Consider the following 25,556-nt stretch of genomic DNA (forward strand, 5'->3'; position numbering starts at 1 on the left):
ATTGATGGGTTATAAATAATAATATTACTGTGATAAGGATATTTTAAAAACAAAACAAAAAAACAACAACATTATATTATATACTGTATACTTATATACTGTATAATATGCCATATATATATATATATATATATATATATATATATATATATATATATATATATATATATATATATATATATATATATATATTGTGTCTGTCTGTCTATCTGTTTATCTATGCTTTGAAAAGAAATTAATACTTTTATTTTGCAAGAATGCATTAAATGGACCAAAAATGACAATAAAGACATTTACAATATTACAAAAGTTTTTTATTTCAAATAAATGCTGTTCTTTTTTTAACTTTCTATTCATGACAAGTGAATTTTCATAGAGAATAAGATCATGTGCATCTTCAGTAAATATTCTAGCATCCTTATTATGTTCCATATCAAGATTTACTTATATCAAAATCATTCAAAATAAACTGGTAAAGAAAGTCAGAAGAAAAACAAGAAATAACAGGGCATCAAAATTTTCCACCTATCCTTCTACATCCAAGAAGTACAAATCTGAAACAGAGAGGTGAAACAGTAGATTTTAAGTGTCCACGCTTCATTGGTAGAGAACATTTTGCCTCACCACACTTCCAACAGTAGGCAGCTTGTCACTGTGAATATGCTACACAACAAGCTGACATTAAGAGGGAAGGAAAGGCAGGGTAAGTGCTTGCTCATGAGGTCGCCCTTCTTTTTATGGTAAGAATAGCCTTTGCTGTTCAGCAATACACCGACGCAGGTGCACAAACTCACACACATGGTGGCCAGTGTTTGCTTATACACACAAGCATCCGAGTACACAATCGGATGTGTGAGCCCGCATACACACAAGAAGGCGGCTGAAAAAGACACCCAAAACTGATTCCCTCAACAGGCCTGTTTTCAAAGTGGCAAATCGCTGCTTTCTGAAGTCCAATATCATAGATTCATCAATTTTGAATGAAATGCATGAGACCAACATACCTCTAGCCAACCAATCCACACACACACAGAAATAAGAGCACATCCAGTTGAAGCTTGGTCACTGCGCTTCTCATCTCAGGCCAAGAACGAATCTCATCGCACATCAACACGTCCCCAAACGCCCCCACGCAAACTCTCCCCAGGTCTTGATGTTTGTGTTGGCATGTCTGTTTGCAAACACATTCATTGGGTCTTTTCAGACGATCCCCTGTTGATTATGTGAAACTAATGAGCCAAAACTCAAAGCCATGTCCTGATCCCCACAGTGCCGGAGAGGGAGGAGACCTATCCCGAAAGCGTGTGATGTCCTCCCCCAGCATGATTCGTAAAGGCCAGCTCAGAGACATTAATGAGTTACAACGGCAAAAACGGCTATACGGTCCAATGCGCCAGGAAGAAACTCCGCACGTTAATCAGAATTGTAAATTGATGTCAAAGAAGAACAAAGACATCACCATAAAAACAAATGCATTGGACATCCATGTTAATATCCTTATCTAATTAGGCTGACTTCATACTGACTCGCCAGAGAGGTGAAGGTAAATACGGGACTAATAACTGATAGTTTGTTTATCTTGGTAGCACGTTTCTTGCAAACCAACATAATTAACGAGACATAATAAAGGACGCCCCTTGGGTGACATGACTACTATACATGTATGAGTAGTTAGCGGCCTTCATTTGCCCATTGTGACGACAATGTGCCACTGACAGCTAACGACACGCCACAAATCCGAGGACATGTAGCTTCCTGCAAATAATCAGAGGTTTAAACATTTGCTTAGACAATAATTTAATTTGATTCAAATTTGGTCACAATTCAATCTGATTTGACTTTGTTGTAAATGGATAGTGATTTTTAGGGCTGCACAATGATTAATCGTGATTAATCGTTTGCAAAATAAAAGTCTGTGTTACGTAATATATGTGTGTGTTCTGTGTATAATAATAATGTATATATAAATACATGCACATGTACATATTTAAGAAAAAAATTATATTTATATGTAAAATATTTATATTTATATGTAATATAAAATATATATAAATATGCATATTTATTTATACATGTATATATTTTTAAAATTTATACATGTATGTGCGTGTATTTATATATACATAATTATTATACACAGAACACACACATATATTACGTAAACACAGACTTTTATTTTGCAAACGATTAATCGCGATTAATCGTTGTGCGGCCCTAGTGTTTTTTTAGGAAATACTGTAGAAAATGTCAGCACTTTTGTCTCTTTTAGGTAGAGAGAGAGAGAGACAGAGAGAGAGAGAGATTGTTTAAAATGGAGATCACCATTCTGAACAGACAACTAAACAAAATGTTTAAATACACTGTATTTAATTCATTTGAATTTTTTTCTTTATTTTTTTTTTACAAATGATGTATAAATGATTCAATGAAAACTGAACTCATAAAGACTTGTTTTACTACTTGATGAATTAGCATTTTTGAACTAACCTAGTGAATGAATATAAATATATGTATATTAAGCAGTATATTATAAATATATTTTTTAACAGTCACATATTGCCACCTACTGGTGTAATTATGTAATTGATACAATCTTTATTTGAAGTGTCACATTTCAAATGGTGATTTAGGTCACATCCACATGAAGCCAGAGCTTTCCCCATCCAATCTTTTTTTCCCCCCTCGTTCTAAAAAAAAAATTCCTTAAACACAAGGTCTTCAAGAAATATCTGCGTACTCGAAACCACTGAAACCAACTCAAAACAATGTAGTATACATGTCAGACCAGTATGTGGCACTGTAATTCTGCCACAGAGATGCACTAAAAACAGAGAAGAAGACTTGGAGCATGCAATATGAGGGGTTGAGACATGGGGTGATGACATCATCGTTTCACAAAATATATACGGATTGGCTGTACACACGAAAGTGCAAGGGTGTCATTTTCAGATTTATCCACTCTGGGACACAGTTTCAAAAAAATTGCGGTTTCACACTCCCAAAACACCGGATCCGTCTGGACGAAGTACAATACAAAATTTTTACGTATACAGCTAAACGTGTTTCCATGTGGACGGGCTCTTGATGGATTGATGGATGGATGGATGGATGCTCATATTAGATCACTACTGATTGTCATGGCAAGGCATCAAAGCATTTTTCCATCCCATAAAGAACTAACATTTCCTTTGACACAAATATGCTGTTGTTCTGATCAAAGTTTGTAATATATTTCATCTGCAGCAATGGTTAGAATAATGCACCATCAAGATCAAATGTATAGTTTTCTAACCAAGCATGACAAACTGATCCAGAATGTATCAGTCATCTTTGAAAAGGTTATGTTTCTTCAATAATAAAGACCCTGATTACAGCAAGGCACTGAAAGAAATTTGTGTATACTATATTCTCCGCCCCTTCAAAATGAACAGCTTGGACACAAGCCTGAGCAGGTGTTTCTATAACACTCTAAATCTAGCTCTTACATCTGAAACCCAGCTAAACAGATATATGGCACGGCAACGCGTCCTATTACAAAAGAGACATCGAGAAGCCACACACATGCAAACCCTCGCTTATCTCTAACTACAGCTGAGAAAGCAAAGAGCACAGCCTCCAGAAACCCCCATTCCCCTCTCATTCTCTCTTGTCTCTGGTATGAGAGGCATGTAGTAATTATCGAGGCCCTGACTAATGCGCGGTGTACATCTGCATCTATGAATGTGAGTGGCTACTGAATTCTTGGTCAATGTTTAAACCAAGCAGCCTAATCGTTCCCAGTACAAAACAGGTTTAGTGTCATAAAAAGTGAGGTGAACAACCATTACCTACCAACCAACCAAGGTATGGACACAAAAATATACCATGGTAACCATAGTTTCTGCCAAAATATCAGTTACTTCAGATATTGTTAATAATATAGTATCTCCTTCAAACAGAATAAGTTTACAGACTCTTCAAATGCTCAAAATAGGGGTGTGACAATATACAGGTATTGGCGATAACCACAATATTTAAAATGAATAGGACGCTTATGATATCATGACATGTAAATACTCCAGCGCCAGTACCTGGTTGAGCTCTCAGGTGGCGGCATTGCATCCTAACAATGACACCTGTCAAACAAGAAGACGACGCAGCGCGCAGCTATTCCGACCGGGAGAATGAGAGGCTGTCTCCACACCCGAAAAAAGTAAAGTACGTTTTCGGCACCTTAGACAGCCCAATCCGCAGGATTTGCCTAGCTACAGTCAGTGCGAAGGGTGGCAACACCACCAACCTTTTTACCCACCTCTGTGTCCATCACCCTGCAGATTATGCCATTTTACAGAGACTAAATTGTGATTATTATAATGGGAAATGTTATATTAACCTGTTAACAGCGATTTTCTGTGTTCATATATTTAAATAAAGCGTGATTCTTTTAATAAGCCTACCACATTTTCTTTACTCATCTTATTCAGCGTGATGTAGCTAAGCATGCAGTTATATGCCCTCAAAATTCAAGATACACAGGCATTTTTTGCCCTGACGATTTTTTGTCATTATATCATATTATTAGATGTAGTTGTTTTACAATATCACATGAGCAAGAGTTTTCCCCAAATCAGCACAAATGCAATGTAACTTCAACTTATTGTTAAATGAACAAAGTGAGTTACATTTTAGACACAGTATTGTTATTATAGTTTTTTTCGTTTATTTCGCTAACGAAAATTTCTAACTTATGAACAGCAGAACAGAGCCCCTGTGCAACAGAAATGTTTTTGTTATACTAATTGAATCCGCGTTTAGAACGAATGAATCAGTCATTTGAACAAATCGACTCACTCTCTCATTAACCGTGCGTTCACACCGCCGCCGGTGAGAGCGTCAACAGTCGCCTTGGCCGCCCTGCCAACAACGCTGTACTGTTCGTTCAAACCGCCGCCGACGGGAGGGTCAAAGTAAATGACAAGTCGCGTCAACCAATCGGAAGCCTCTCTAGCGAGGACCTCTACATTCCAATTGGTTGCCGCCGAACCGCGTCATAGCTCATTACCATAAAGTTAACCTGATTTCAACTCTCCTCGACGCTCTCACCGTCCAAGACGCGCCGCGCCGCTCTCGCTGGAGCTCGCCGCCGGCTCTCATTGAAAATGAATGATTAGCGTCACTTTGACGCTCTCGCCGCCGGCGGTGTGAACACACAGTAAGACAGTGACTTGCTGCCACCTACTGGCAGTTTAGTTTAGTTTATATTTAAGGGACATTTTAATTAAAAAGTTAAAATGAGAAAAAAATCCATATTTAAATATTGAATTAAATTTATGTAGACAAATTGTAAATGCTGTGTAAATATGTTAATGCCACTTCTCATTCTGTGTCACCTCTGTATTGCAAAGATGTATTTTGTTGATAATGATTTCATTTGATTGGTAATCGCCATAGGCTACTATGCTAGTATTAATTTTTATTTCTTCAGGTCTTAAAAAGCCTTAAATTTGACTTTAAAAAATGTGCAGCAAACCTGAAAGAGAAAAGCTAAATAAACAAAGTAAAAATTATTTAGACTAATAAATATAGCTAATATTTAGACGCACTCCAATAATCCGTTTTACTTACAACTTTGAAAAATATTTTTTTTCATCTTGCACTGTTTTACTACTATGGTAAGCCAATTATAAGTATTTATATTTTAGACCTGACAGGATCGTTTCCACGGGAAATCAAAGTCAGTGCGTGTCTCATCATATCCGAAAATAGAGAAAAATTTCTCCAGCTACTTTGACGTGTGTATGGTGTGAGAGTTGCATAGGTTAGTTATCACAACAAGAGAGAAAGGTTTACATGAAGCATGCTAAATCTCGAACCTGCGGAGAATCACCCATTTTAAACAAACACCGAACAGATGAGAGTCTACTGGCAAAAAGAGAATGCGACAGAGCTCGTAATAAAACAAGAATCAACATTGACTTGGCTTTTCGGAGATGGCGAGAACTGAGGGATTTGAAATGTTGTAAAAGCAATGGTTTTAAAAGATTCATACAGTACCTTTAAGTGCCCGAGAACATTCCAAATTATCTGTATTTTCTCAAAGGCTCAAATACACATATTTTCCAGCTTTTGTGCTATTTTAACAAAAACTATGGTTACCAGTTGTAATTTGTTCTTGTAGTAATTTGTTCTTGTTCACAAAGTGAAACTGTATTGGACATCAAAAAAAAAAAATGCTGGTTAGGTTAAGCCGTCGGAAAGAGAAGGCTGTGGGTTTAATCTCAAAACAGCAAAAAAGGTTTGAGGTCTGCTATTGTTCCTGCAGTTACTGCTGGCACAGCAAAACAGAACACAAAGAGAATCACTATAAAATCAAAATGAAAGTCGCACTTCACTGGTTTCCTTCAGGCAAGAAGATGTCATTTATCAATCCAGGTGGCTGGTGGATAAAACGGGTACATCCTTTACTGTGACAGTGATATTCAATATTGTCAAACCGTATCAAACCCCAAACCCCATTTGATGTCATGTCCTGCTTTGGTCTAGGTTTTATATCAAAAGCTTTTTCACTGACACAAATAATCTGAGTTTGCCTTGATCAGAGCGTGAATCCTCCATTGTGCATCTGGACACAATGGATGGTATCCCAACTTTGAAACATGATGGGTCTAAAGCACTTTTGTATTAAATAAATTTAAAACCTGCTCAAATATTTGATTTGCATGAAAATAGTAAACAATTACCTAATACCAACATGAACAAGGATGAAACATAGAATGTATTATCCAAAGGACTTTATTGCCTGAGTGCAAAGTTCTTGGTTTTTCCCCTCATTTAGTAAGGAAGTAAAGGGTCATTTAGCAAATGCTTTTATCCAAAGTGTCTTATAGTACATTTACTACAGGTAAAGTCACACTAGAATAACCTGAGGTTAAGTGCCCTTGGTGAAAGCTCATGGTTCACTCCAGTTAAGGCTCAAATGTACAAATTTCTGCTTACTAATCCTGAGCTTTAGCCACTTCACAATACCAGCTTCTAGATTAATGTTTCCCAACCTCTTTTGCTTACGTACCTCCACAGCCTCATCAGTAACTGGAAATGTCTAATAAAAGAACTCATATTAACAAGTATGACTCCTCCTCCACTAGTTAAACTTTTCATTTACACAACATTAATGAGAAGACCAACAATGGACTTTAAAGGTATACTCAGTCATTTTTTGTTTATGTTGGCATTTGTCTTGGTCTAATCATCCAAAAGCTAAAAGACATTTGTAATGAGGACAAAAATATCCAGTACAAAAACATGCTTAGTTACTTTAATAAAATGTAATACAAATCAATTTCTGTTCTAAACAGCAAAATTAAAATCTTCCCAAGAAGTACACCATGGGAATCTGCTTGAAGACCCCAGATTTGGAATAACTGCCCTAAATGAATTAAAACAGTCTGCCTATGAGTGTATGGAGAGAGAGAATATGATAATAGATCACAGAACAGACACCACATGAGAACAAAATCGGTTTGGTCTGAAAGGGATGAAATTTCTTACCTGGCTCCAGTTTAATGACCTTGATAGCAGCCAGCTCTCCTGTAGTGACATTACGAGCCTGAAAGAGAACAACAACAGCACTTATTCAACAGACGTCTCAATGTTAATAACTATCATTATGTCTGAAAGACTTCAGATGTGATCAGAGCAATCAGCAGGCCCTGATTTTTCAGACTTCTTTTGGGGGGAAAATCTTCAAAATTCTGTGGAATGAATTTAAACATGGAAAAATAAGTAGAATACTCTTATTGGTTGCTAAAAGAATCATAAAATTATGATTTTCCGCTAATCAGGAATTGAGTAAGAATTAGCTTAAAGCCTTAAATTAACATTGATTTTCAATAGTTTCATTGTCAATAATGCCTACAACTCAATAGGGTAATCACGCAATCAAATGGATGCATACTGCATTAGCATTGTGTTGATACAGACTGTGCATACTTATGCGTTTTCTTGCTGTTTCAAAAAGACCGCTGATCAGTGCTTGTAGAGCAGAATGTTAATTTATCTGCCTGCCGCAAATCTGAATAGTCACATGGGCAGAGGCCCAGATATTTCATGATTCAAGAGAGAGTTTCATCACCTTTAAAAACTAAATACAAACAATGACTGCTATACTGATCAAGAGGGGGAGAATTATGACATCTTCAATACCCACACCAATGGATTTAGGCTACAAAACACTGTTGTTCAGTGACAGTCCATCACGACATTATTCAATCATGATGTGGCAGCAGGAAAAACATTAGACAAAATTAGCCCAGATTCAATTAAGATGTCATCGGCGAAGTGGTCAAAGTATTTCTTTTTCCCTCTCTTAGCAACAGCGTGAGATCTGACAGCTAGGCATTGGCAGCAGTGAAAACAGGGGGTGGGGATAGACCGAGCCGAGCATTACCGGGCACAACACGACTGACGACGTCCCATAGGAACAAAACACTGATGAAATGCACTTTGATAGAAAAATCTGTGTGAAAAAAGCATCAGGAATGACAAAATGTCAAATTAAAGAGTCTACATTTTCACTGACAGTTTGTTTGGGCTGCAGGGAGTAGAAGTTTTCAATCACTGACAATAAACACATCCAAAAAAAGTCCATTCAGGTTTTTTAATATGCATTAATTGGTATTTTAAGCATTCTGTGATTTAGCCTTTTTTGGCAGTTTTCACTGTAAAACCCTTTAGGAAACACATCTTTGAATGGAAAGTAGCGACAGATCTTTTCTTCCATATTGTGACGTACATCATACAAAATGAAACAAATGCATGGATGCATAGTTCAAAATACACTCTAAAAAAAATGCTGATTTAAAAACAACCCAAGTTGGGTTGAAAATGGACAAACCCAGCAACTGGGTTGTTTTAACCTAGCGGTTGGGTTAAATGTTTGACCCAACCATTTTAAAGGGTTAGTTCACCCAAAAATGAAAATTATGTCATTAATGACTCACCCTCATGTCGTTCCAAACCCGTAAGACCTCCGTTCATCTTCGGAACATAGTTTAAGATATTTTAGATTTAGTCCGAGAGCTTTCTGTCCCTCCATTGAAAATGTATGTACGGTATACTGCCCATGTCCAGAAAGGTAATAAAAACATTATCAAAGTAGTCCATGTGACATCAGTGGGTTAGTTAGAAGTTTTTGAAGCATCGAAAATACATTTTGGTCCAAAAATAACAAAAATCTACGACTTTATTCAGCATTGTTTTCTCTTCCGGAATCCTTTCCATTGAATTGATTCCATTGAATTGATTCTATTAAATCCTTTCATCTGTCTGCGTTGGTAATGCACTTTTACGTCGTTGTTTTTGGCGATTAGGACATCCGCGACATGCACGCTTACGCACCATTTTAAAAAATATAGCAATACCAAAATACAAACAATGTAGAATAGCTTGAATACAGCATGCGTCTCCCTCAGACTGTAAACGAAGCTCGGGCGCACCAGACTACACGTCAACAGCGTCTTACGTCAGCAGCGTCACTGCGGAGTCGTGAACCCGGATTGACAACAGACCCGGAAGAGAATACAATGCTGAATAAAGTCGTAGTTTTTGTTATGTTTGGACCAAAATGTATTTTCGATGCTTCAAAAAATTCTAACTAACCCACTGATGTCACATGGACTACTTTGATGATGTTTTTATTACCTTTCTGGACATGGACAGTATACCGTACATACACATCTTATGGGTTTGGAACGACATGAGTCATTATTGACATAATTTTAATTTTTGGGTGAACTAACCCTTTAAGCCTTGAAAGAAACACTGTTCCCCAGACTGCTTTGTTCTATTGTACTTATTTTTCCTTCTGTTTGTAATTACTTTTTTTTTTTGTTCTTATTGTATTCTTTATTAACTGTTTGAGGACTTTTTACCTACATTAGTTACCTAGATTTAGTTTTTGCTGAAGAATCGAAATTGGTATTGATAATTGTGAAATTCCAAAAATTATTATTATTAACTAAAATTACTCATGGTAAAATAAGATCTTAGTCATATCACCCACAACTAATTGTGTTAAATTTTTGTGATTTATAATATAGACCAAAATAATCATGCATATAAGTTTTGCCATAATCAAGCAGCCATAGAATAAATTGTAAAAGCTGAATTTTGTATTTGGCATGGCATGGCAAAAACAGTATTATTGGTGAAAATGCTGAAAAACAGAGACAGTTGCCCTGGTCAAAGATGTCCATTTAATGCATGTTCATAATGAAACACACACACAAAAAAAGCTAAACACAACACTTTTTTGAACATCCATTGTTACAAGCATTGTTTGTTTAAAAAAAAAAAAAAAAAAAAAAAAAAAAAAAACCTGTGTAGAGTCAAAAATAGTCCAACTTTTAAAAAATACATCTCAAGACACTTCCATTGAGGAAGCTGTTTGAACGCAAGAGCACAACTTAATGTTATGCATATTTAGAAACATTTAGGTCAGGCAAACCCAAACCCAGCCTAATTATGCAGGACCTCTTAAAGACGGATTAGTCAACTAATCATTCTTGAAACCCATGACTAGATGACTTTGAAAACAAGTTGTTTAGCACATCCTTATTGATCAACATAATTTTTCATATAACCTTCTTCCATTACTTTTAATTAAACACATTTATTTAGGTCTTAACTAGAGAGTTGCAGTCAACAAATGAAACGAGTGAAGAAATCTAATGCATGATTAATAATCAGTATCAAAGACATTTTGCTTATCGAAAACAAGTCGGAAAAACATCAGCATCAGAGTGATATGATCTGCAAAGGATGCTGCAAAACACAGAGACATCCCGGGTAACTAATGCGAAGATGTCAAGAGCGATACAGCTTTGCCGGGATCGTGTAAGAATTCACTCTGAGGTGCATGTCAAAAATGTTAAAACACAACTGAAAGCTCCCCTCCAGAAGGCTGATGATTCTCCGCCATATATTCAAATTCCTGTTGCGAACTGCTTTGAATGAGGCCCACATGCTGAATCCTTTCAGCTCAAAGATATTCTGCGCTGAAATCGAACCTAGACTATAAACATATCGAGTCGATGGTATGTCACATTTATATGTACGAGAACAGAAGTATGAAATTTTGGGCAATATCAACACATTACATCACATCCCTGACTTGAATCATTAGTGCAAAACAACACAGCAAAATGCATAATTAAAGAATTAGTTATGCAGAAACAAACAACTTTCATCCTTTGGTGGACGACAAAATGAAAAATTTTGAGGGTTGCACTTTTCATTGCAGTTACAATAAATGGAGACTTTGATAACACCCAAAAAATTCCATAAAGATGTCCACCATGTCGTTCCAAACCTGTAAGACTTTCGTTCATCTTTGAAACACAAATGAAGATCTTTCTGTCTGAGAGCTACGCAACTGAAATTTGACACTTCAAAAGAGATCGTAAAACTAATCCACATAAATTGAGTGGTTTAGTCCAAATTTTCTTAAAAGATACGATCGCTTTAAATGATGAACAGACTTAATTTCAGCTTAAATTCACATATACACGTTCAACTCACATCAGTTGTGGTAAACTGAAGCTCAAGCAAGCACGTTTGAGCTTCTGGAAGAGGTTCGATTGCGCTTCTGTTCGCTGATCAATGTTTTTATGTGAATAAAAGCCTAAATTAAATCTGTTCATCACATAAAGCGATCGAGTCAGAAACTTTGGACTAAACCACTCAATTCACATGGATTCGTTTTATGAAAGTCTTACAGGTTTGGAACTACATGAAGGTGACTAATTAATGACAGAAGTTTTATTTTTGGGTGAAATAACCCTTTCGTGATCCCATGTTTCAAACTTTAGTTAGTGTGTAATGTTGTTGTTAGAGTATAAATAAAATCTGTAAAATTTTAAAGCTCAAAGTTCAATGCCAAGCGAGATATTTTATTTAACAGAAGTCGCCTACATCGAACGACCAGTTTGGACTACATCCCTCTACTTCCTTCTTTAATGACGTCACTAAAACAGTTTTTTGACTAACATCCGCCCACAGGAATACACAAAAAAAGGGGGCGTGCTCTTGTTGCGCTCCCACGGAGAAGAGCAAGAGTTGCGTTTGTAGAGTGTGTTTGTCGCCATGTCGTCGAAACGCTGTTATTTTCATCCCGCAGTCCAATCACCTTTGTTTGGCCTTCCCAGGGACGCTGTACTTAGAGATCAATGGTTACAATTTATGTTTAACTCGGTTCCCGAAAATTATAATCCACATGTAAAACTATGTGCAGCACATTTTGCTGAGGACAGCTTCCTCAATCTCAATCAGTTTAATGCCGGATTCGCACAAAGATTATTCTTGAAAGATGGAGCAGAAGCTGCTGTCGAATCACAACACAGGAACCGCTGGCACAATCAGAACTCGTTACGTATTTCTGAAGGAGGGACTTCATAGAACAAGGAAGTCATCAGCCCGTTTTTATGACAGTGGAAACAGCGGTATACAGATAAGTAAATTATGTGAAAAATATTTACACGTATTTACACATTTTTTTTTACACGTGAAACATGAACACATGTTATATTGCACACTATAAACACAATCAAAGCTTCAAAAAAACCACGAAAAACGGGACCTTTAATCATGCACAATATACAATAGTTTTGTGTATGAAACAGATCAAAATTTTGGTTGAATGGAAAAGAATTACCAACTGATAAGGAAAAAAATCTACAATAACAAAAGGGTGATAAAATAATGACATAATATATCTTTTTGGTTTATTACATATCACAACTCACAAGCTGGACATTTTTTTTTTTTTAATTAGACCAAATCATAATTAATAAGATAAAAATCTGTGTGAAATGCAAAGTATAATTCCTTTCCAGGATAATCTGCTTGTGTCTACGTGGTGGAGGGATGCAGATTAATGCTGATCAATAGCTTCATCAAGCATCCAGGCCCAGCGGTCAATACCTCGCCTTGCAATCAGGCAAATCATATTGTCTGGTGTGGTTTAAAATGATGTGTTAATGATCCTTTATAATGAGCCCACCACCGGCCCAAGAAAGGTGAAAGTCAAGGATCGTGGGAACCAACCAACAATAACATGACCGGATCTGATGACATTGTGGGATAAAAAAAATTGTGACTCATCCTGACCGCTTTGACTTTTTACACCTCTTTATGCTTTCAGAAAAGTTTAAGATTGAGATAATGGGTTGGAGTACAACCCATCGGGATAAAGGAATATTCTGGGTTCAGTACAAGTTAAGCTCAATCGACAGCACTCGTGGCATTTTATTGATTACAATAACAAATATTTTTGACTCAATCCTGCTTTTCTTTAAATAAAGCAAAATGTTAAAATGCTCAGTTTCAAAAGTACAGCCACAAAACGTAAACAATATGTATGCTGACATGATTTAAAGGGGATATATTATCCAAAATTCACTTTTATATTGTTTTTGAACAAAATTATGTCTGTAGTGTGTGTACACAACCACCCTGTTGTGGTAAAATCCATCCACTCCATTTATTTTTTTCCCATAAATGAAACAGTCTCAAAATGAGCCAGTTAGGAATGTACACCAATGTAACGTCACATTGGAACAGGCCCCGCCCACAACTGGCGACAGAATCTGCACAATTAGCTTAGCTCCTCAATAAAAATCACTGATGTTTTGGCAGAGTATCTGAGGCGCAAGCTGTAAAGGCACGACGGTATTTGGATAGGGGACGGGGAAAAGCAGCTCATTTGAATTTAAAGATACATGCACGAAAACAGCATGCTTTCGCTTTCACTCAAACATGGGCATTTACAACATGGTATAATAAAAGATATGTGGGGTATTTTGAGCTGCAACTTCAAAGACACATTCTGGGGACACCTGAGACTTATATTACATCTTGTAAAAAGGGGCATAATAGGTTACCTTTAAGGGAACGTTTACATGACAACAATATGCTTTTTTCCACGTACAGACGACACCATTGTCAAAACGATCCTCATTAATACTGTGAAAATGACTAAAAATGCTGTATTCTGCAGGCAGGCCATTAGATGGTCATGAAACACTAAAGACTGAACATGTGATGCGCTTGTGCATGACGGCATCGTTTTCACAGATATGCAATTTTGTTGTTTACACGGAGACCATTTTTAAAAACTTGCACTTTGAAACCTGTTTTCAAAAGTTTGCGTTTTCAGGCCACCAAAATGCCACTGTCACCTAAATGAACGGCCAAAACGCATAAAAAGTTTTCAGTTTTTAGTTGAAAATGGTGTCGTGTAAACAGCCCCTAAGGGAAAAAAAAATGCTTATTAACTTTTTCTGTGCCATTATATCCAACCATGATTTTTGTTGTTGAGTGATGATAATTAGCGATCGACCGATAATCGGTTTAACCGATATTTTCTATAATCAGGTATCAGTTTTGTCATATCAGATTCACTGGTAAATGGAGTTCAAGCAAGCTTATGTTTACCATATTTGAGTGCTATGCATGCTGTTTATGACAGAATTTTCACTTTTGGGTGAACTATCACTTTAACAAAGGCACACAACCATTGCATAAATTTGAATTAAAACTCTGCCTCCCAGCGCGTAACCCTTTGACTTCAAACACGCGCACACACTCTCCTATGCCCTTTTCCCCCAGCAGCGCTAAGGTGCGGAGCAACAGCCAAGCGCTCCACCTGCACAGGTGCAGCACACAGTGGGGCTGCGAGCTGCTGCCATGTCAGGTAATTACAGAGAGGTGGATAAATCACTGCAAGCTTGGCCCCCGACCAGCCGAATCTAGGCCAATCATTTTCTGCAATGCCTGGCAAATTTGATGCCTTGTATTAACAATTTACTGTGGCAATGCGGCACTGACCTCCGATAAACAACTCGTTTTCCTCTCTAATGTCTTTCCTGCGCTGGTGTTATCAAACATTTCATGGGATTCATTATTCATGCTGTATTGCAGTTAAACGCAGAGTACATAATGCATCAAGAATTCTAGTGCGCGTTGACAGGAGCGTGCCTGGGCTTGCAAAAACATGATTATGAAACTACAGTACAACTGAGATGACCACCTTCTCCGAGTCTCCCACCAACAACACGGTTTATGAATCGTTACTACAACAAGGTCGATTAACTGTCTAATAAGTCTAACTCTAATTCCGCTACCAAACACCAAACATAATTAAGTAAATCACGTTGTTGTCCAAACAAAGGTAGAATGTCAGTCGCTCACACTCACAAAGGGAGAATACAATTTCTCTCCTCGGCCGCATTTGTAGGACAGTAGATCACTCTGTCATGCAGATCTGTATTTCTGCTTACTCATTGAAAGGCTGCGTCGAGGTTAAAACTGCTTTAGTCTCCAGAATGTGGAGAGATCTTGAGGCTGCTCAAAAGTAGGCTAGATGGCAAGGACGTTCTATTAAAAGAGACCGTGTAATCCAGTCTGTTGTGAACTTCTAAAAGGCGTGAAGGCATAAAACACATGAGAGTAAGCAAAGGTGTTGACAGTTGCTTCCTGCAAAAAGTGATGAAAGAAAGAATGTGTGATGGCTGGAGTACGTTGACCTCAGCTTTGTGAGACTCCATTGAGGTGTTTCAAGGTTTCCTCAGGGAGAAGGTTAGTGGACTGTGACTTTCTTCAACTAGTAACGAGTCCTGGTCGCCCACCTAGCCATTATGGTCTGTACCTCTCTGAATACAGTGAAAAAACAAGGGAGAAAAGGTACAAAAAATTCTCAAACAACCAAAATAAAATCAACTTGAGCAAGAGGAACTGACCAAAGCAAAGCACTTCCAAAATCGTACCTGTTGCTGCTTTGATTACTATTGAAAAAAAAAAAAAAAAAATGTATTAAGGTTTCCATAAGATATTAAGCTGATAATTATAATAATAATCATTTATATTACATTACATTACATTACATAATAATATATTATATTATATTATATTATATTATATTATATTATATTATATTATATTATATTATATTATATTATATTATATTATATTATATTATATTATATACAGTCCAAAAGTTTGGAACCACTAAGATTTTTAATGTTTTTAAAAGAAGTTTCGTCTGCTCACCAAGGCTACATTTATTTAATTAAAAATACAGTAAAAAACAGTAATATTGTGAAATATTATTACAATTTAAAATAACTGTGTACTATTTAAATATATTTGACAAAGTAATTTATTCCTGTGATGCAAAGCTGAATTTTCAGCATCGTTACTCCAGTCTTCAGTGTCACATGATCCTTCAGAAATCATTCTAATATGCTGATTTGCTGCTCAATAAACATTTATGATTATTTTCAATGTTTAAAACAGTTTTTTTTTTCAGGATTCCTTGATGAATAGAAAGTTCAAAAGAACAGCATTTATCTGAAATACAAAGCTTCTGTAGCATTATACACTACCGTTCAAAAGTTTTGGGTCAGTAAGAATTTTTATTTTTATTTTTTTGAAAAGAAATTAAAGAAATGAATACTTTTATTCAGCAAGGATGCATTAAATCAATCAAAAATGGCAGTAAAGACATTTATAATGTTACAAAAGATTAGATTTCAGATAAACACTGTTCTTTTGAACTTTCTATTCATCAAATAATCCTGAAAAAAAAATTGTACACAAATATTTTGTACAATTGTACACATTAAATGTTTCTTGAGCAGCAGAGTAATGATGCTGAAAATTCAGCTTTGCCATTACAGGAATAAATTACTTTGTGAAATATATTCAAATAGAAAACAGTTATTTTAAATTGTAATAATATTTCACAATATTACTGTTTTTACTGTATTTTTAATTAAATAAATGTAGCCTTGGTGAGCAAACGAAACTTCTTTTAAAAACATTAAAAATCTTAGTGGTTCCAAACTTTTGGACTGTACTGTATATATATATATATATATATATATATATATATATATATATATATATATATATATATATATATATATATATATATATAAAAGTTTCTTAGGCACCAAATCAGCATATTAGAATGATTTCTGAAGGATCATGTGACACTGAAGACTGAAGTAAAAGCTGCTCAAAATTCAGCTTTTTCAGGAACAAATTACATGTTTTTAATGTATTTTTGATCAAATAAATGCTGCTTGGATGAGCATAAGAGACTTTTTCAAAACCATTACAAATCTTACCTACCCAAAGCTCCAGTAAATCCTTTAGATTTTCATTCATAAGTTTATAAAAACAAGAAATGGATGTCTATAGAATAATTGTAGCAATAACATACACTGTAAACCCAAATAAGTTGGGCTAACTCAAAAAAATTGAGGTAATCAGTTATACAATTTTTTTTTAGTTATGATGTTCCCAATTTTAAGTAAGCAGAACTATCAAGTTTTGAGTTCATAGTACTCATGCATGTTAATTCCTCCTAACTTGAAGTACTGAGTTAGCTAACTCATACACTTTGATAGCAATTAACATAAAATATTTAGTTAATTCACTTTTTTATTTTGAGTTCTTCCAAATCAAATGAGTTGTTTACTTCACTGTAAACCCTATAAGAAAATTCAGAAAATGCCAACTTGCTAATTAGGTAACATGTTAACAATAGCATAGAATAACACATACTGAGTGTACAGTAACTTAAAACATGTAACTCACCTGCTCTCAAACCAAGCCGCATACGCCACTTGTCACCATGATGGTAACGCTCAAAAAACCCACATTAACAGAAACTCTTCTAAATTAGCATAACAAAACATTAATCACTACTAAATCTCCCTTACCATTAATCTTGCACAAAAAACACCCCCCCGCCACCCCGCTGCTGAGAAATAGAAATCCCAACGCAGTTTCAATTAAACTTAAGTTAGCCTAAATTAAAAGAAATGAGTTCATACCATTCAAAACAATAAAACAGTTCAGTTTACTTGAAATATTTATTGCTAAATATGCTAAATATTGTTAGCATGTTGGCTGGCACAATGCCAAATGATTTTGTGTCATTATAACAGTGGAAACAACTTTAAATCCTCCGTCATTTATGTTCATACAGAAAAGAGTAAGACATCATTCGAAACTGTAAAGGGTATTATTTGCGCACACTCGCAATAAAAACAAAACATTCTGCTTTTGTAACATAAAGAAAAAAAACACAATGCCTTTTCCTGTTGTGGCAGTTATCAAACAGTGTTGCATTATGCACCAAACCTTGACATCCGTACCATGATGGTTCGGGACGAATACATGTACCGTTACGCCCCTATTACATTTTGAGAAAACCTATGACAAATGTATGAAAAAGACTCAACATCTCAATTGGAGAGAGTGAACCGGCAGTATCAGCAAGGTAAGTAAAAAATTGTTCGATTTAGGTATTCTGTTAGTCCACATGGTTCAATTCATTTTCATGCGATAATCAATATTACAGCTGATTGTTCCAGTTAATTCCAGATATATCTTATTTATCAGAGTATATTTAAATAGTCAGGACTATTGAAAGTCAGGGGCTGCAAGTATGTCCCTAAACTAGCCGATACCAATCTCAGAAGCATGATAGTATTACAGGATGGAGCAGTGCCCAGTTGTTGAAACAGGTGAATAATTAATGATCATTTTTTCCCGACAAAGTCAATTCAGAAATGCCCTCACATCAGCTGCACAGCGGGTCTGCACACATAGGGTACACATATCACAGTAACTCTATCATCTTGAATTTCATCCTGTCAGAATGTTTTCACAAATGCACGATGCAGGACACTTGGAGAACCATCTTCCTGTGTAATCTGTGTGATTGAAGGTGACTACTGCAATCAGGAGTGACAGGATGAGTGGATTTCGTCTTTAAGAGGAACATGAGACTTCCTGGGTGTAAAGAATGAAAGAGATTATCTGAATGCAGGTGGAATTGTGACTTTAATCCAGTCAGGTCAAGCCAAGGCCTGGAATGGATGTTCCAAGAAACACTCCACAAACTCTGAGATGGAAAACTATTAGCTAATATGGCTGGATTCACCAAACGATGTACGTGCAGGAGTTGTTTGTTCTTCAAAACGTAAGTGAAATCAAACCTCTCGGGCCAGAAATAAACAGATTTTGTTCTGCTGACAAGAACTAACATCTCCCTTTTTGTTGTATCCGATGCATTTTAGTGGCTGGACTGAAATCAACTTGCATTCAGCTCTGCAGATCTACTGTTTAGACTGACCTGGCCTTTTCAAGCAAACTCATGCAGTGAGAAGCCAAACTTCCTGCAAGAGAAAGAAATTTGTGTCTCTACAGGAGGCCAAGAAAAAGAATCAACACATACAAAGTCACAAACACACACGAAGAGATTTGCTCACATAATCGTCTTTCCACAGCAACCTACTGAAAGAGAAGCAATGAATTCTGCCTTAAAGCACTACACCTCAAGCCACAGTTTAGACTCGCACTTACTCTTTTACCGATGAGTTTCTCACATATGCATCCCTTTGCTTTCTTTCCGTCGCTTGCTGCCGATTCCTCAGGCCGTAGACATAAAAATGGAATCGATACAAAACCACTCGAATTCAGGGAAGCCACAGAACTATCAAAATAGCCCCAGCAAGGCTTGACACAAAGCCAATATATGCTGATCAAACTGGGTAATTAGTCATATCCTTACCCTTGACGCAGTAGGCTTTTTGTTCAATGCTTACTTTTGCTCAATCAATACTTTACATCTCTGTATGCTTTCAGGCCCTTAAAAATCCATCAGGTGCACGCTGGCATCACATTTACTTCAAACTGTTAAGAAAAACAAGCAGACCCAGTAGACAAACAAACCTGGAGAAACACCTGTTGACAACAGTATGGTATTTAAATCAGCAAACATTGCTAAAGCTAATGTCCTGGTCTGTTTTGAATAAAATGGGTTTGTGTAAAAGATTAAAGAGATAGTTCACCCAAGTATTTAAATTCTGTTATCTTTTACTCACCAAACCTGTATGACAGACAACAAAATATGTTTTTTTTATACAATGAAAGTCAATGGGGTCCAAAGTTGTTTTATATTCCTCAAAATGGCTTCTTTTTTGTTCCACTGATGTTCGTACCTGATCGTTCAGGTTTGGAATGACATGAGGGTGATTTTGGGGTAAACTATCCTTTTTAGGTACACAAAAGTCAGGATGAAGCAAAAGTAGATCTATTCTTCCATATTGTGACATACATCTGAGTGAAATGGATTGAAAAAGAAAAAGAAAACAATGGCGGGTGGGGATTTGGCTCTATCAACTTGTTGATTGTTGATTGGATGGAAGCAGATATGAACACATCAAGCTTGAGGTCGATTGTAAGAAAGATGAAATGATTAGAGAAATACATCATCAAAAAGAGGTGTGATATTTTGATTGAAAATTACGAGGTGAAAAAAAATTAAACATATGCAAGAACTTTTGTCATCACGATCATCAGAAGTCTTAAACATTTGGACATTATATGGTAATTTACCACCCTTTTTCACCATCATTATCTGAAGTGTGGACATTTATATACTCGCATGTTCTCATCCCACTAAAGGCACCAAGAGTTAAAGACTATTGAAAGCATTATCACTCAAATTCTGATCACAACTTTCTATACATTAAGTACTACATGATTGACTCAATGAAAAACAATAATTACAGTCAACTACCATAGACACTGAAGAGGCCACATCCCCACCAATATTCAGAATAGTGGTCAATCAATATGGGTTTCTCAATGACTGTCTCTTCCAATCCAGAATATTCGTTTACCTTCTTGATTACAGTTGCTTGTCAATTGAAGGAAAAACACCAAAGGACTGTAAATAACTTCATATCTGTAGATGCACTGCACTCAATGCTGTTAAACCAGACAGTAGCCGACATAATCCGTTATCTGTTATCTAAAATCCATCCAATGAGTATAAACAGAGTTTTACTTATCTTTTACATAATCCTATAACACGCTCTGTCAGATAAAATAGTTATTCTTCTGACAAATGAAGACTGACATGCTGCTCTTGAAGGTGGGTGAAAGCAGACTAAATGCAATAATTATGACTATTAATATGTAAAAAGTTGGCCATGTGCATCCCTTCACACTGAAAAATAAAGGTTCTAAAAGGGGGTTTCGAAGTGATGCCATGGAAAAACTATTCTAGCCTCCTAAAAAAAGAACAGTTCTTAAAAGAACCATTTTTAGTAAGTGTGAAGAACATTTTTAAAATCTAAAGAACCTTTTTGTGCAGTGGAAATGTTCCATGGATGTTAAAGGTTCTTCATGGATTCATTAACGCCAGTGAAGAACCTTTATTTTTAAGAGTGTTGACTGACAGGTAAAAGTCTTGCAGGGTGACACTGACCTACTGCTTAAGCCCCACTCGGATAAAGCCGCAGATAATCCAGCACATTTCACACCACTTGTAAACATCTTCCAAGTTAACCAGTCTAAAGACAACAGCCTCAGTGATCAACTGGCCAGCTGTCACCAAACTGATCTTTCTACAATGCTTGAGTTAGATTCAATGACAAGTTGACAACCACAGACTTAAGCGGTGATATCACAAGGCCTTCCTCAAATATTTGTCATCTCTTGCACAATTTTGCAACAACCCATGGGAGTGACACTGCAACAAAACCACACAATAATGTTATTCAGTCGCACTAACTCTGAGGTGCACGAAACTGGGAATAAACTCAATAAGTTGACATGAAATAATGTCAAATTTGTAAACAGTAGTTAATGTGCTAAACCGCATAATGTTTCCAGAGTTTGACAGATCAGTGTTTTGATGCTCCTGATCTATTTCTTAAAAGGAAATTAATAATTAATAATGACGGAGACTGCAAAACGTCACTTTTTCCGTTTTAAGGAAGAAAGAAAGCCATACAGTTTTAGAACAAAATGACAGTCAGTAAATGATGAAAAAACTTCCATTTTTGAATGAACGGTCTAAGTAGGGAAAAAGTTTAGATGGTTTGGATTAAAGGTGCATTCAGTAAAGCTGTACTTTTCTACTATATAGTAGGGAAGTATGCATATTTCAGATGCAGCCTAAGTTTTTGCTCTTATTCGTGTCAATACTACCAGTGATATAGTACTTTTACACTTATTGGTCTGGATGCAAGTTCGTTTGCTAACTGCTGCCGCTTCATAGAAAACTTCACATATTGATTTTTTTGTATATTGATGATATATCAGACTGCGTTGGTACTTTATACTGCTTGTTTATACATTGTATTTTCCACTCAGCACTCTTGCTAAAACACTTTATAAAGTAAATATATTATCGTTATTTTTAATTTATACTAGTAGTAGTCCAAAAACAGCATGACAGGTCCGGTCATGTGATGTCAACATGGCGGTACCCATGAGAGACCCGCTCCGAGTAGAATAAATCGGCTTTTACTAGAAGACTGATAGGTCTTATAGTCTTCATTATCATATAAATGTACAACATTTTAAATATATTTCTCCATAGTTCCATTCATTTTATTAAATGTAATTGTTTTTAATTCTCAAAAAAAATACGGAGTGCACCTTTAAGTGATCAGTGTCCCAGTCCAGTTCAGAGAAGTACAATCTTCAAGACTGTAAACCTACAACATTTAAACTCCCATATGCCTCACATTGGTTTTACTCTAAAGAACGGGCCCTTTAAATATGGACTGAACTGTCCAGAAGACGAGCCTTGTTTGTAGAAAACACATTTTTACCTTGTAAACATCCCCGTAGGTCCCGCTGCCTATCCTCTGGATAAGCTCGAAATCCTCTTGCGGATTTCGCCTGGACAGATCGAAACTAGAGTTCATCGTGGGGACTCCGGCCTCTAACTATCAATGTTAATTGCTGGGGGCCCTGACACGGACGAAAGGAGAAAAACGGAAAAAAATAAACATACGGCGTCAGAAGGGAATCTCAGTCTCAGTACTTGACTAACTTTAACATGGCTTCCCGTGAGCTCCACTGCGCATGCGCTGCGCTCGTATAGTGGAGAATGCCTGGAATGGGAGGATGAAGACAGGAGGAGGAGGAGGAGGATGGGTTGGGTCAGATGACCAAAGGCGCATAGACACCAGCAGATAACCTTCTTCTGACGAACATTTGAAACAATTCGTGTCCTAAACACTCTATTAAATTAGCGTTTTCTTTATTTCATTTTCTTCTTTTAGTTTAAATAGGCCTATGGCGCATGAGTGACTTGTATTGATAGCTACTTATTATCTTTTATATAAGGCTAGTGCACAAAGAACTTTTAATTAAAAGATACACTCTTCTTGATCCAGTAAAGAAGTAAAGAAAAAATAATGAAACCCAGAAAAAAAATGAATAATCCAAATTATATGTAGGCTACATTAAATATTAAATATGGCAATAAAACATAACAATATATTCATCGTTTATAACAATATTTTAACTTAACATATGAGAAATATATGAAAGCAGAAGTTTGGCTCTGTCACTGACTAACCTTTTTTGCGAGAAGTCCGACTCAAGATGACTTCACAGTGAAGTCAAAATTCTATTACAAAAGTCTAGGACACCAAAAATAGAAACCGAGTATTCAGTGTAGAACAGAACAGAATAGAATAGAATTTATTTATTTATTTATGAGTAACAGAGCACAATAGTGACAAAAATGATGGGGTGACTGATTTTAATGACTTTATTAAGTGTGATTTTGTACCCTTTCACTGTTAGATCTTTGGTTGTAGTAGTAACATTTCGTAATTTACTGTTATTTTCTGATTTGTATGTAATGATAACAGTGATGGGTTGTGGTTTTCTACATGGATTTTCATCATTTCACGAGTAACACAAGGCAGTTTGAGCTCTGTTTTCTCACATATATCTCTGCAAATATGTGACAAATCACTGACAGCTGACAAATTAACAGTTGTCAGGATTCTCCATGTGGTTGTGACTTACAAAACAGTCTCATACTTCTTCCTCCATCTTCTTCTCTTTCAGCTCAGACAGGATTGTGATTCAGCGCTATTTATTTCCGAATCACAGAGGAGTGTGTGCCAAGAGTGAGCTTCTGAACACATTTGTACTTACACCATGTGGTTGTTATGAAGGTTTTATGAGCCAGTACGATTCAGTCTAATTTATTTCTCAAATGCCAGGCACACATCCAGGATGCAATTTATTGACTGATTATTAAAGCATGCACTGGCACAGATCAAGGTCTCAGCATGACGGCAGTTATCAAACAACCAACGCACATAAGAGTTGGCCTGTATAGCTTATAGAGAGGTGTTCTTTCCTGGCTGTTCTAGATTTGTGTTCCAACCTATTGTTCAGGTTTTTATGCATGCGCATTGTTTTATTCATTTTCAGTTCCTCTCTATCTTTTGTGGGTCTGTTTAATGCAGTCATAGTCTGGTGAGGGCTGTTTTAATTATTTTTCTAATCAATCAGTTCTCAATTTCTTAATATTTCTTAAAAATATTATTGGTTTTAGATATGTAATATATTTTAATAAATCTAATTTATTATATATATATATATATATATATATATATATATATATATATATATATATATATATATATATTTTTTTTTTTTTTTTTTATATTTATGCTATTTATTAAATGCTACATTCATTAACCAGTGTAGAATGACCAAATATTGACCTGGTTCATATGGTCACTGTGATTTTGGCAAGTTTCAACATGATCAACACATTTTATTGATCCTGGAACAACATTCCTGTCTGATTTAGTCTTAACCCTAATTTACTCTTAACCCCTAATTTAGTCTCTTTCTGGTTTAACGTAAAAAAGTAAGTTACCTGGTTGCCTTAAAATTTTGAGTTCATTGAAATGCCAAAATCGGAGTGTCTATTTAGACTACGTCCACACGAAGCCGGAGCTTACCCTAACCGATCTTTTTTCCCCCTCGTCTCAAAAAATATCTGCGTCCACACCAAGCGGCAACCTCCCCTAGTTTCTCGTGAAGCCAATACGGAAGTGACTTAAACTGCGATTCATCGACTGGCCACTAGGGACAGGCTGCAAAAGGGAGCAGAATCTCATTGAGACCCATGTTAAAATACCTAATTTTTCAGCAGAAAAAAAAACATGTTTACAGCCTGGTGCAAATTGTGGTTTTGGTATATACAGCGAATTTTGCCCTTCAAGACAACTCTGAGGGGGTGAATTTTTTTATAACTCATCCGTTTAAATTATATTAAAGGCGCTCTAAGCGATTCTGAGCGGAATAACTTCCTGTTGACGTTCGAAGTGTTGTCAAACAAAACAGGCTAGCTAGACTCTCCCTCCTACTCCTCCTGGCCCTCCCCTCCGTGCTTCCTGAAACAGTCATGAACGCGCATTTAAAATGTAAGTAGCTTGCGTATTGACGCTGCTTGTCGGTTATTGGCTGGAGCATGTTTATTATGTTAAGTGGTCCAGGCTGCACCAGTTTGATTTTATTGCAGTTTTCGGAGCTTGTGGCGACTACAGAGACCGCGTTTTTTTACAGTGTGTTCAGGGGACAGGCAGCTAGCGCATAGTGAGGAGATGTTTGCGGTATGTGACAAAAAAAAAATTGGGCCTAAAAACGCGCCAAATCGCTTAGAGCGCCTT

The 25,556-nt window shown here is 36.3% G+C and overlaps 1 protein-coding gene across 8 annotated transcripts in view; it reads right to left on the reverse strand.

Moving 5' to 3' along the window:
• map4k3a (mitogen-activated protein kinase kinase kinase kinase 3a) overlaps nucleotides 1-23,014 on the reverse strand; it is an 81,771-nt gene extending 58,757 nt beyond the window's left edge. For 4 of the 8 annotated variants that reach the window (XM_048173126.1, XM_048173132.1, XM_048173130.1 and 1 more), the window contains exons 1-2: nucleotides 22,680-23,014; nucleotides 7,528-7,585 (exon numbers count right to left, since the gene is read on the reverse strand). In XM_048173126.1, the coding sequence (XP_048029083.1) occupies nucleotides 7,528-7,585; nucleotides 22,680-22,775 (154 nt within the window). In that variant the 5' untranslated portion in view covers nucleotides 22,776-23,014. The remainder of the gene's footprint in view (nucleotides 1-7,527; nucleotides 7,586-22,679) is intronic. The other 4 variants (XM_048173129.1, XM_048173127.1, XM_048173131.1 and 1 more) reach the window with 2 other exon arrangements.
• Between the last annotated feature and the right edge of the window lie 2,542 nt (nucleotides 23,015-25,556).

The sequence above is a fragment of the Megalobrama amblycephala genome, linkage group LG21 (assembly GCF_018812025.1).
Source record: "Megalobrama amblycephala isolate DHTTF-2021 linkage group LG21, ASM1881202v1, whole genome shotgun sequence".
Classification (NCBI taxonomy): Eukaryota; Metazoa; Chordata; class Actinopteri; order Cypriniformes; family Xenocyprididae; genus Megalobrama; species Megalobrama amblycephala.